The sequence below is a fragment of the Petromyzon marinus genome, chromosome 26 (assembly GCF_048934315.1).
Source record: "Petromyzon marinus isolate PM22_M1 ecotype Great Lakes invasive population chromosome 26, UKy_Petmar_22M1.pri1.0, whole genome shotgun sequence".
Classification (NCBI taxonomy): Eukaryota; Metazoa; Chordata; class Hyperoartia; order Petromyzontiformes; family Petromyzontidae; genus Petromyzon; species Petromyzon marinus.
Genome location: NC_133692.1, coordinates 9,161,471 through 9,174,431, shown reverse-complemented (window position 1 = coordinate 9,174,431; position 12,961 = coordinate 9,161,471). Strand labels below are relative to the sequence as shown.

The window sequence follows — 12,961 nt, the reverse complement described above, 5'->3', positions numbered from 1 at the left end:
TGTTATCAGTATGACATAAGTATACCAAGTTTGCAGTCGATACCACATTGGGAAGTGGGTTAAAATTGAGTTACAAGATTTAAGGATACGACAACAGACAGTGAGTTAAATAAAAGCGTGAAATAATGAAAACACACGTTGTTAGTAAAGTTTTCGGTGTAGTGGTGGTGATCAATGTACCCCTGTAATCCAGTGACAGGTTAGATTGGTGACTCATACGTGGATGAGAGCCATATATATTATGTCGTACGATACTCTCACTGGCTGGAAAACGAGTTTGTACCTGCAAGTGATAACAGGAAATAGGTTTCCAATAGGCAACATTTTTCAGGCTCTTAGGCAAGAAGCCATTCTAAGAATAGGCATGGTCAGATTTATTGAAAACTGTAATTCATAAATAAATAATACAAAATATATTGGCTTCCCTATAATAACTGCGAAGATGTACAGTGAGGGAAAAAGGTATTTGATCCCCTGCTGATTTTGTACGTTTGCCCACTGACAAAGAAATGATCAGTCTATAATTTTAATGGTAGCTTTATATGAACAGTGATTGGCATTTTAATGAGGGAAATAAGTATTTGACTCCTCTGCAAAACATGACTTAGTACTTGGTGGTAAAACCCTTGTTGGCAATCACAGAGGTCAGACGTTTCTTGTAGTTGGCCACCAGGTTTGCACACATCTCATGAGGGATTTTGTCCCACTCCTCTTTGCAGATCTTCTCCAAGTCATTAAGGTTTCGAGGCTGATGTTTGGCAACTCGAACCTTCAGCTCCCTCTACAGATTTTCTATGGGATTAAGGTCTGGAGACTGGCTAGGCCACTCCAGGACCTTAATGTGCTTCTTCTTGAGCCACTCCTTTGTTGCCTTGGCCGTGTGTTTTGGGTCATTGTCATGCTGGAATACCCATCCACGACCCATTTTCAATGCCCTGGCTGAGGGAAGGAGGTTCTTACCCAAGATTTGACGGTACATGGCCCCGTCCATCGTCCCTTTGATGTGGTGAAGTTGTCCTGTCGCCTTAGCAGAAAAACACCCCCAAAGCATAATGTTTCCACCTCCATGTTTGACGGTGGGGATGGTGTTCTTGGGGCCATAGGCAGCATTCCTCCTCCTCCAAACACGGCGAGTTGAGTTGATGCCAAAGAGCTCCATTTTGGTCTCATCTGACCACAACACTTTCACCCAGTTGTCCCCTGAATCATTCAGATGTTCATTGGCAAACTTCAGACGGGCATGTATATGTGCTTTCTTGAGCAGGGGGACCTTGCGGGTGCTGCAGGATTTCAGTCCTTCACGGTGTAGTGTGTTACCAATTGTTTTCTTGGTGACTATGGTCCTAGCTGCCTTGAGATCATTGACAAGATCCTCCCGTGTAGTTCTGGGCTGATTCCTCACCGTTCTCATGATCATTGCAACTCCACGAGGTGAGATCTTGCATGGAGCCCCAGGCTAAGGGAGATTGACAGTTCTTTTGTGTTTCTTCCATTTGCGAATAATCGCACCAACTGTTGTCACCTTCTCACCAAGCTGCTTGGCAATGGTCTTGTAGCCCATTCCAGCCTTGTGTAGGTCTACAATCTTGTCCCTGACATCCTTGGAGAGCTCTTTGGTCTTGGCCATGGTGGAGAGTTTGGAATCTGATTGATTGATTGCTTCTGTGGACAGGTGTCTTTTATACAGGTAACAAGCTGAGATTAGGAGCACTCCCTTTAAGAGTGTGCTCCTAATCTCAGCTCATTACCTGTATAAAAGACACCTGGGAGCCAGAAATCTTTCTGATTGAGAGGGGGTCAAATACTTATTTCCCTCATTAAAATGAAAATAAATTTATAACATTTTTGACATCCGTTTTTTCTGGATTTTGTTGTTGTTATTCTGTCTCTCACTGTTCAAATACACCTACCATTAAAATTATAGACTGATCATTTCTTTGTCAGTGGGCAAACGTACAAAATCAGCAGGGGATCAAATACTTTTTTCCCTCACTGTATCACCAGTCACTTGTATTCACAATATCATCACTAGACAATCTCCACTCCCCAAACACCACTTTCCTGATACCACTCATATACAGCACTCATTTGACACTCACCAGTCACCAAACATTCATCAGATACCACGACTCACTTGCACTTCACACACTTATCACTCGCCGAATACATACTAACATGACACTCCCTACCCGCCTAACATAACCTAACACTTAATCAACAGACACTCAAAACCCACATATGATACGTACGACTCTCCTGACACTCACCAATCACCTTACATCATTCACAATCACTGCTCATCACCTGACACTCACCACTCATCTGATACCACTTACCAGACACACCAAGGTTGAAATAATGTAAACTATACGTTCTGTCCGTCTATCTGTCCATGTATTCGATTTTTGTTCTTGCCATTTATCAAAGTTGTATCACAAATGTGCTATTGGCGTCATTCGAATATCTCGCAACCATTCGTGGGAGTGAAGAACATAGCATGATATTTGTTGCTGTTTGATTCTTTTATATATGTTCAAAACGCCATAGACGAGTCCACGGAAGCAGGTTTCACAAAGCTGCCCGAGATCCCTTCAAGTGCCTTGGTTCGAGCAGGAGAGGGCAGCACTTTACCACACACCCTACCACAAAGACGGTTAAATCAATGTTTTAACCCTCAGAAGTAAAATAACGCCAAATTAAATAAATTGCCCCATTTAATGTGATAGGGTTTTGTCGTGCAGTCATTGGTGACTGGGCTGAAACCATCAAATCACGACATTTGAGAGCTCAGTTTAATCGTGGGGTGCTTGCCTGGATTCGAATTCATCAGTGCCAGCTCAGCGTCTGACTTCTGAACCATCGGGTAACGCCTTGAATTTACAGTCTTAATATGTAAAATATATTTAGTCAGTTGTTAAAACGTTTTTTTCAAGGTTTCAACCATGAAATTGAGATGGGTGCTGCAGTCCATTTAATTTCTCAATCAATATTTTTTCAGGCCACTGCCAAATGAAGACGTTACAGAACCTAACCTTTACTGTACCTACTCATTTTCTCATTGGCATGTTACACTGGACATGCGCATGAGCACACCAAATAAATAAACATACATTATGCGAAACGTTAGCGTCGTCGTGAATACTATAAGTAACAATAAACCGTCAATTCGCGTCCCGTCTGGAATATCAAAAATGTGACTTGTTTTCTTATGAGTAACAGATGTGGGAAGGTGGCGTATTGTTTTTAATAGCTTTATTGTTATTGATTTGTTACTTAGTAGCAATGCTATTATATAACTACCAATGCCAATTTAACAACTGGCCATCATAAAATGTAAAAAAAAAGTCATCTCTAGCTCTTATTATCCACTCTGGTCCCTCTTGTCGATTAAGGGCCATTGCCTGTAACGTCGCCTATTGTTTCCATGTGGTAGTGCGTTGTGCTTGTGCACCACTACCAATGCAGCATCAGATCATGTCATTTTGTAAATGTGGGTTTACTCTCCAACACACCGGTGTGCTGTAGTAGTAGTAACTAATTGGAACATTTTGTTTACGTATACCTGTCAACCCGTACGGTTTACCCCCTATTCATGTCTAGGGAAATTGAGTTTGCAGGTCCATACGGCGTAAGGCCGTTTCAATGCGGGAAAAAAACAATTGTGTTTTGTCTATTTGTATTTGTTTCTCCATTGTGATTGGACTTTGTAGGATGAACGTTGAGATTTATAAGGGGCACGGGGTGACCAATAAGGTCTGAATTGGTCTGCAATAAGGTAGGCAACTGATAAGGGGTTGACTGGTACGTTTACGTGACAATCCTTTCTAATTGGCCGTATCGGGTGAGGCGGCGTGTTAAACGACACATGTACATTTACGCGATTTTAACGCTAAATCAACAGCAACAACAAACAATAACTTTCTTCCAGGCAATAAGGCTCGCCAAAGCCGTCCACGCGCCTTACAACTCGAGACTTTTGCCTTCCCCCTCCCCCTTTTCCTCATTAGCATACACCGCGACGTCACGTCCGGCGACCCGTTACCCCGCCTCCTCGGTGACGTCACGCGCGACCTTCGACCCCGGGCGGCGCGACTTTCGTCTTTCAAATGGCGACCGTGGAGGAGTTAAGGAGCGGTAACGCAGTTTTGTCTGGAAGGGGTGTTTTTTTTGTGCTTTGCGCGGACACCCCCCAACACCAGACCACTCGGTTGCTTTAATCGTGCTGTCGACAAAGGGCGCGGGACCGCGCAGTTGGCTCGCCACGCGTTGGGGCGAGAGCTAAAGAGGCGGCGTCGCTTCGCTCGGTTAGCCCGGCAACTTGACGCCATCTTTCCCACCGCTCGTGTTGATTGTACACTGTACAGTACACGCATGTGGATGTCGCCTGATGATGGCCGTTATAATTAGCGGCGAAACGTCGTACTCGGATTGTAAATGTTGCGGGTGTACTCTCCAACGCACTGGTGTGCTGCTGTAACTACTCATGAATTGCCGTGTTCTGTTTACGTGACAAACCTTACTAATTGTCTGTCGGGTGGTGGTGGGTTTAACGGCAACATTGACGCGATCTAACTGCTGTTATTTTTCATCATAATCGGGTATCGTCAATCCGCTGCTGGTTGAAGTCCTGTCGCTGTCACTGCCTCCCATCTCTGCTCTGGACGTCCACTGGGACGCGTTCTCTCCTTTGGCTGCGAGTTTGATTTTAGTCTCGGCCATCCATTGTGACGTGTCCTGTCCAAGCCCACTTTCCTATACATGCAATTACGATGTGCTTAACATTCGTACGCCCTCCAGTCCATGTGTTTTTGTCTATGAAATTGTCAGTGTCTCAAGCATACACCTGGCCACGCTCCTCTGCCCATGTATGCGTATAAAGGGATTGCTTTGCACGGTGATGTCCGTGCCACACAAGTCACAGACCACCGTACGAAATCGTTTATACATAAATCGAAACTTGTGTAAACATACTCAGTAGTGGAGCACTTCAATTTCGCTAAATTGATAGTCGTAGAATAGGCAAGTAGCGAAATAATATGAACGCACAGTATTGGCAAGTGAAGCGATGGTGGACGTGGAGTGTGTGCTTCCCACCACGCTACGAACCCAGTTACCTGAGCTCGATGTGTGTTACAGTATTTGAACTAGACCCAGGTCCCCCTACCCCTTAACCAACCCAGTCTGCCCAGCGTGTATTATGTAGGGAGTCCAGACAGCAGTGGATTTACAATGGGGAAGATGTTTTTAAAAACTTAAAATTGCAAAGAAAATGTTGCTTGGTCAAGACATGTTGCTCAAAAGGATGAAGCCAAGGTCAAAAATAATTACGGATTGTCAGCCAAGGTGTGGAACACGTCAGAACGAGGTGGAGCTATTCAATTAACGCACGTGCTGGTGCTATATGATCAGTCCAGCAGTGAGTTGGTCATGGCTGACGATGATTATGACTAGCCCAGATTTTGACCCATTGTATTTGCGCTACCAGCGGTGCGAGAATCTCTGGAGCGGCGGGGGGTGCTGGCCGCGACCAGGGCCCGCTTGCGCGCGGAGGTGTTCACGAGCCTCGCGGAGCCTGAGACTGCGCGACCACCGCTGCCGCATGAGAACCTCCTGCTCAACGAGCTCATCCATGAGTATCTGAGCTACAACCAGTACAACTACACGGCCGGAGTGCTCGTCACCGGTAACACTGTCGCTTTACACGATTATAGTGCATTGCAATTAAAATTTGTAAAAAAATAAATGTAAAGGTGAATCCCTGCAATTTCTAGCTCACACGGAAGGGCCTAGAGGGAGCTCTAGAGACCACTATAGAGGGTAGTTTGGCCTTAAATTCCATGAGATCTTGGAAGAGGTGGGAGTACACACACTTTACCCCACCGCGCACGATCTGGCTATCCACAAACGGTGTACCCATGTATACTGCTGAGTGGACAGGGGCGTGGACATTTAAGAACCTGGCTCATTGTATCAATTGCCGAACCGGGAGATCGAATTATCGACCGGTAGATTGCAGATGCTTGGTTTGGCTGAATAGGAATTGAACCCTGTTTCACACAAATTAACTATGTACCTCCACTGGTCCAAACTATGCACTGGACAACAGCTATCCAATACAATAATCTGTACATGGAAAATCTGTATGTACGTATCTTTGTATGCAGGCAGGTTTCTCCAGAGAATTCTTCCTAGACCACTCACACAATTTCAGTGATAGTTTATAATGTCCATGATGGAGTAGTGGAATGGGCTGCCCTCCAGTGATTAATATATTGCCTTGTCGAATTGTTGCCTGAAAACTACCCAAAATTATTTTTGTTAAATGTATCGATTATTTTAAGAGGTCATTGATTTTAGTTCAACATAGCAATACTGTTGTTGCCACCAAAAAACTGTTGTTTTCTCTGCTAAATCCCACAGCTGTGACAGTCGTTATCTGATCTCAGAGATGTGCTAATACTTGTGTAGTGTCAACGATTCAGAGAGAGTTTCTCGGAGGCACTTTCTTTATTAACAACTTTCACGGTGTCGTCTGCACACTCTCCACAGTAGCTCAGCCTAGCCTATACATTACACTAGCCGTCTAACACTGACGGCCAACTACTATCCTTCGTAGCGCAATATCTAGCGGAGACGTTTAGCGACGACGGCGACCAGATGACAGCGATGACGAGACGAGTCCATTCCCAGAACCGGCAGCCTCGAGCTCCCCGCTCTCGACTCCTTTTATGCTACCAGCACGGCCTGGCTCCGCCCTGACCACGCCTCCATTCTCGAACCCCTCTGCCCACACACCGTACACGCCCTCACCGGCGTGTGTACTGTCTGTTAACCACAGTTGCTGCTGTCCACCAGCCAGCACTATTACACTACGCTTGTATCCGTGTTTTGTTTGTTTGTATGTTTACATACTTATAGTATGTTTTTTTTGTTTGTTGCGGTTGCACCCGATTCAAGAGCCGAATGGCTCACAGGGCTATACCAAATAAATGAACTATGTGTCTTCCCATCTCTATATATCTGTGGCTGTTTGTGTGCAAGTTTCTTCGAGTCAAAAGTGTCTTCCTGCTCAAAAATGTTCAGGCAGTGTTAATTTTTGCTTGAGACAATGCAGCTCTGCTTCAGTTTATTCATGTTTTTGTCTGCAGAGGCAGGACAGCCAGATACAAGACTGGAACGTGACTTTCTTGCACGGGAGCTGCATGTGCTGGAGGAGCCATCTGCACGCTCTGTGTAAGCCCTCAACCCTCTGCCTCTTTTCCCTAACCTTTGCTTTTTACCCATGAATCTGTGCCCCCTACCTTCCACCCACATTACCATTTCATAACAGCTCAGATTTTATATTTGAGTTTTATCTTTCCATTTACATCCTTGTTCTAACAATAAATACAATCAACGGACAATGGCATTTGTATGGCTCAAGGAATACAAAGGCACGTGTTAGACCACAACAATTCAGAGATTCTGAATTAATGTTCACGTCTAAATCAGGCACTGGATTTCCCAGTTTGCTGATACCCCTTATTGGGCTCAGAGTCGTCCATTTAGTACGTACGCATGGAGGGGGGGTTAACCCAAATGCGTACTCTTGCGTTTGACAATGTACGTACGCATAGGAAACGGGGGGGGGGGGTGGTGAAGCCTCGATCATAATTTGTCTACCTTCAAATTAGATAGTCCGGCGGTGGACTATCTTTTGCTTAAACACATAAATATTATTAATCCTTGTTCGTTTCTGCGTGGATTAAATATCGGCCGTTCTATAGGATTCGGGGGGAGGGGGTGCGTCAAGCGTACGTACGCAGGTAGAGGAGGTGTAAAAAGTACGCGTGCGTACGGGGAGGGGTCAAGTTTTGACAGATTTTTGCGGACCTACTAAATGGATGGCCCCAAACTGGAATTATCCACGAGCACCTAATCATGAACATTCATATCCACTAGGGGGCGATCCAATACCGTTTGTGGTTAGCACAAGACTTGTCTGAATTTACGATAATGCTATTTTATTCTCACCCAATGCACTAATCATTTAAAATTGTCAATACAATCATTATTCCTTATAAGTGGTTGAAATATATTGAGACATTACGAAATAACATACGTGCTATGTTACTTATTTTTTCAAATAACTGCTAAAATTGTTATTTATTCACTCGTATATTTTTTATGTTAGAGTCCTAGCAGTCTCTTCTATGATGTTCATAATTTTTAATTCTACATTTTTTATTGTTTTTAAATAGTTACAGCATGACTAATAACTCATGTACTCTTCAATATTTTGTCATCATTAAAGGTTATATATAAAAAAATATAAAACAATACAATTCTCACGACGTTTCGACTGCAACACAAGCAATCATCATCAGGTGTGAAAACCACAGCAAGAAAGTTTGAAAAACTTTTTTCAAATTTTGACTTTACCGAAAGAACCAAGAATATGAATCCCTGCAGTCACGAAAGCTTTAAATCAAAATCATTAAAGGTTTTTGATTTGTGAAACAATTATGCACATAGATCTTTGCGTCCGTATTTCCTTTCATTATCTCAGGTCTTCTTTGTACAAGCAACACTTAATGGATTCTCATCTAAATTGAAACATGATACTGTATTGATTAATATTGGCATGAATTGCAATGCATGAGTATAAAGGACTTAATACAATGTTTTTTTCTGCTTGTATTTAGGTTGGTGTATGTTGATCCCCATGTATTGTATCTTCTAGTACCTCCATGCATGGCCTTTCAGCAAAAAACTTGAACTGTATTTCTAGCAACATAAACTTGTTTTTTTTATCCAGGTGAGTGGCACTGTTCCAAAGGACTTGACTCGATGGAAGCTTCCAGGTTCAAATCTTGTAGGTTAATTTCCTAAAATATTTAAATTTTGTTGAAAGTCAGCACTTGTTCTTTTATGGAATCGCTGGCCGCCACCATATAAATTTCCACTACTATTCCTGGGTAATCAGTGGAGATGAGCACATCATCCTAGCTTTTGTGAACATGAAGACACTTTGACTTTGAAAAGTTTATCAACTTGTAAATGTATGTTTTTGTTTACAGCTTGCCGACATCATTAGCATAATATATCAACATGATATTAAGTTGGTTATAGTGTTAGTACTGGTTGTGGTGGTGACTTTTGGTATGTGTGTGTGTATGTGTGTTTTTATTACAGCCCCCTGCTGTATGGCATGTTGGCTCATTTTATGTCACGGGGGGCAGGGGTCAATGCATCACAATCTGTGCCCATGCCAGGAGGCTCAAGGGGTTTGCAAAGGGCTCCCTCTCCAAGCCGAGTCCCACAAAAAATAGCTACTGCTGGGGACACAGGTGAGGGTATTTTTGAGACGAACTGCAATAGGTAGGGGCCAGAGCTGCTCAAATGACATATATACTGTATAGGAAAATGTTGGGGTTTTTTTCAGTTATAACCAACTATATCTGTGGTAAATTGCATTTTATTTGCCCTTCTAGAACATCATTAGAATTTACATCGGTCATTGTCACGATCATCCATGTGTATACAATAATAAAATACACTGATTAGCACGGTTGGTTACGTACCGTGCATCTGAATGGTTTAAAAATTAGATAAACGATAACAATACAGGCTACAACATTCCCAATGCCAGATGAACTTGGGTACCAGGTGTTGTGATGGACAACCCCTTTACTATCAAGCATTTAAATGTTAAATGTGCCATACTTAAGTTGTTTTTTTGTAAACATTTTACATGAATAATCCCTTGAGATGAAACTTGTCTTGAGTGTATAGGGTTTCAATTGATACATGGAAAGCATGCAATGACATGCCATACAAAAAAAATTGAAATCTACAACATATACAGTATACTTTTGTACAATGTTAACTAAAACATATTTGTGTCAAGAACAGGGACAAGACAGCCAAAGCAGCATGCATGAACATCACATAGAAATTAGTATATATGTGATAAAGAATATAAACAAAAAATCATCTTGCACCATTGGAAACCTCATTTGCCAGTAACAAAATATGATAATTGTTTTTTTACCCTTTTATCTGGCAACAAAACTGACACTTTTTTTTTACAAGGAGTCATGTTTACGTTGACCACAATACCTGCGGTCGGAACGCAAACAAAAAACAACAACTCTGATAATGTATAAAGCTGTCTCGGGTGTGGACCAATCAATTTCAAGGACAGTGCATACATTATCAGAGTTGTTTTTTGTTTGCATTCCGACCGCAGGTATTGTGGTCAATGTAAACATGACTCCTTGTAAAAAAGGTGTCAGTTTTGTTGCCAGATAAAAGGGTAAAAAAACAATTATCAAAAAATAATCTTGTAAATTGTAGATTTGCATCCTTAAATATGGCATTGTCGTTCTTTAATGCATTTCCATCTCTTATTTATTTGCTCATCTCTCTGTATGCAGGTGTGGAGGAGCCTGCAATGACACAGTTTGTGGTTCGTGGAGGTTACAGGTGATGAGGGCTACTGTCCCCCGTATGAAGTTCATATGTGTTGAATGAATAAAACATTTTTGTACGTGCATTAACAGTACAATTCAATGTCAGTGTATTACAAAATAAGTACAATAAAATTGATATTTAATAAGGAAACCTCAGCTGTTGTTTATCCGTCTGATTGTATTGGTTTGGATGTATATGGGTAGTGTACAGTCTGCTATTAAGATTTTTCGAGTGTTCTGAATTGGCATCTTTGGTTTTGTGTGTGGGAGGACATTGAAGTGCCTCGTGTAAACTCAATCATACGAGGGGAATAACTCAAAAGGTCCACACAAATTAGTTCATAAACCTACTGCTATATGCCTACCTACCCCACTTGCAGCCCTGTCTCTGCTGTTTTACAAGCATACACCACCATGCTTGAACAAGGCATCTCTAGGTATTGTGTTATAGTCTCAAGTCTCATTTTCAATAGCATCTTGCTTTGGCATGTTGTGTAATTTGTTTCCATGTAATAATGCTAAGTGCCCAAAGCATATAGATATAAAATAGCATATACTTTGTGCGCCCCATTTGATTATCTTATGATAGAGCACTGAACTCCATTACACAACTTGTTAGAAACCTACTTGCTGTACTACTTTATACGATGACCTTTATAACTAGGCAGGTGCCTGAAAAGTGCTAAAAATGATGAGTAATTACAAAAAAAGTTATAAAGCGCCTTTCACGTGTGGGCGTTTCAGTGCGTTTTTTCAACACATCAAAAGTCAATGGATTGGGCAAACATTTGCTAAGTTTGGCACAATGCATTGTGGTATTGATAAAAGACAGCTTGTTAATACCGACTCCACATCTGCCACATCTTACATTCTTTGGTGGCTGTCACCCACATGTAGTACACCAAGATACCTTTAGAGGGCAGTACAGCAAGTATTGCTGACAATGAGCGTTCTTTGCGCTCAACAATGTCGCTACATTTCTAATATGATATTTTCCTGGTTGCTCTAGTTTCTGGTCACATGTAAGAATTCTAGAAAAACGGTATCAACCAAAGAATCAAATTGAAAATCCATATTGAGATTCAGTGAGACCCCTGAGTGAATAGGGTTTATTGGCATTTTTAAAGCACATAGTAGTACTCTTTCTACCCTGCCACTCCCAGAGAGTGCATTAAAACCCTTAGTATTGGAGAAAGAGGCAATAGTTCAGTCTTTAAAACGATGTTTATTTTACCAGGTAAGGCCCACTGAGCGATATTGCTATTTTTCAGAAGCGACCTGGTCACATGATAGCTCAACGAAGTGGCTTATCACGTGGACATTTATAGCAGCCAAATACAAGTACAGTACTCAGAAATGTGAAACCTGTTCGCGCAGAATATGCTCAAGCTTTATGGTGTTGAACGATTCCTTTGTAATGTGACATTAACGAGACTGGCAGAAATTAGGTCAAACAGGGTTTTAGCAGTAAGGAAGAAAGCAGATGTCGGCTAAGCGACTAAACTGAAGAAATCGACAAAGCTATGCACCGACGTTACCTGCAAGGTGTGGCAATGACATCGGCCTGTGATAAACCCTGCTCTCTCGTGACCACGCCCCCCCTACCTCAGCATGCCCTTATATGGCTTGCGTTCTCAAACAGCCGATGTCACCCGTTTGCACATTGGCGCTTCGGCTTTTTTCCTGTCTCGCGTGTGGGCGTGGCTTTAAATGAGCGCATTCTTAAGGCTGGATTTAGCCACGCTGCGCCTCAAACCGCACCAGTACGTCATGCATGTCTACGTCTGTGCCGAGTGCAAAGCTTGGTCATTTGGTGATGACTACATCGAAAGAATTTTAACCGACGCGTTTCATGATAACGCATTTGCAGTCCTGGAATGTGAATGTTTCAGAGGCTGATGATGTACGCAACCAATACAGACTTTTGAAAGCGCTATATATTATTTATATTGAATCGAAACGTTACAAAAAATCCAAGATAGTTTCAACTTTTTCAACTCCAAGATAGTTTCAACTTTAAAACGATTTTGTGCGGTATGTTCTACGGTTTATCTGCTTAAACCTTTGGATTACTTGTTTTTGCTAGGTTTGTTTTTTGAACAAAATGTTTTTCGTACATAAAGTATCTCCAGTATCTTTGGCCCTTAAGATAAGATCCCACATGTTCAGTTCGTATAATTAATCAGTGTTTAATTTCAGGCAGAACAGTCTAAAGCTCTGTTGTGGGAATTATTTTAGTATTTCACATCCATATCGCTTTATTTTTGTCCTCAAAATGCTTGCAGGTATTCTAGTGGTAGTGCCTTACGCTGACAATTCCTGCTCCCAGCCAATGAGAAATTAAGCCTTACATGTAAACCTAGCTGGGTGAGCACCCGGTTACCCAGTAGGCATAATAGCAAGTTTTGAACAATTAAGCACACTAGTTCTACATTAGCTCTGAGCAAGTGGTGGAAATTCCACATTACGATGGCCGGGGTCTCTTATTTTCATAGGAAGACCGCTGT

The 12,961-nt window shown here is 42.1% G+C and overlaps 1 protein-coding gene across 2 annotated transcripts; it reads left to right on the top strand.

The window, feature by feature from the left end:
• Nucleotides 1-4,024: 4,024 nt before the first annotated feature.
• Nucleotides 4,025-10,610, top strand: CEP20 (centrosomal protein 20). Of its 2 annotated transcripts, none has more exons than XR_004403452.2 (5): nt 4,025-4,134; nt 5,486-5,683; nt 7,149-7,233; nt 8,798-8,854; nt 9,175-9,297. XR_004403452.2 is itself a non-coding variant. In XM_032961249.2 (5 exons), exons 1-5 carry the CDS (start codon nt 4,107-4,109, stop codon nt 10,469-10,471), a joined length of 519 nt encoding a protein of 172 aa, XP_032817140.2. In that variant the 5' UTR covers nt 4,026-4,106; the 3' UTR covers nt 10,472-10,610. The 2 variants fall into 2 exon arrangements, 1 of the variants encoding a protein (XP_032817140.2); XM_032961249.2 differs by lacking the exon at nt 8,798-8,854 and adding an exon at nt 10,419-10,610 and having other exon boundaries at nt 4,026-4,134; nt 9,175-9,329.
• Nucleotides 10,611-12,961: the final 2,351 nt, after the last annotated feature.

Coding starts and splice junctions, on each gene's coding strand:
- CEP20 (XM_032961249.2), top strand. CDS start 4,107: ATGGCGACCGTGGAGGAGTTAAGGAGCG. Junction 4,135..5,485: donor CGTGGAGGAGTTAAGGAGCG/GTAACGCAGTTT, acceptor TTGCGCTACCAG/CGGTGCGAGAATCTCTGGAG. Junction 5,684..7,148: donor GGCCGGAGTGCTCGTCACCG/GTAACACTGTCG, acceptor TTTTGTCTGCAG/AGGCAGGACAGCCAGATACA.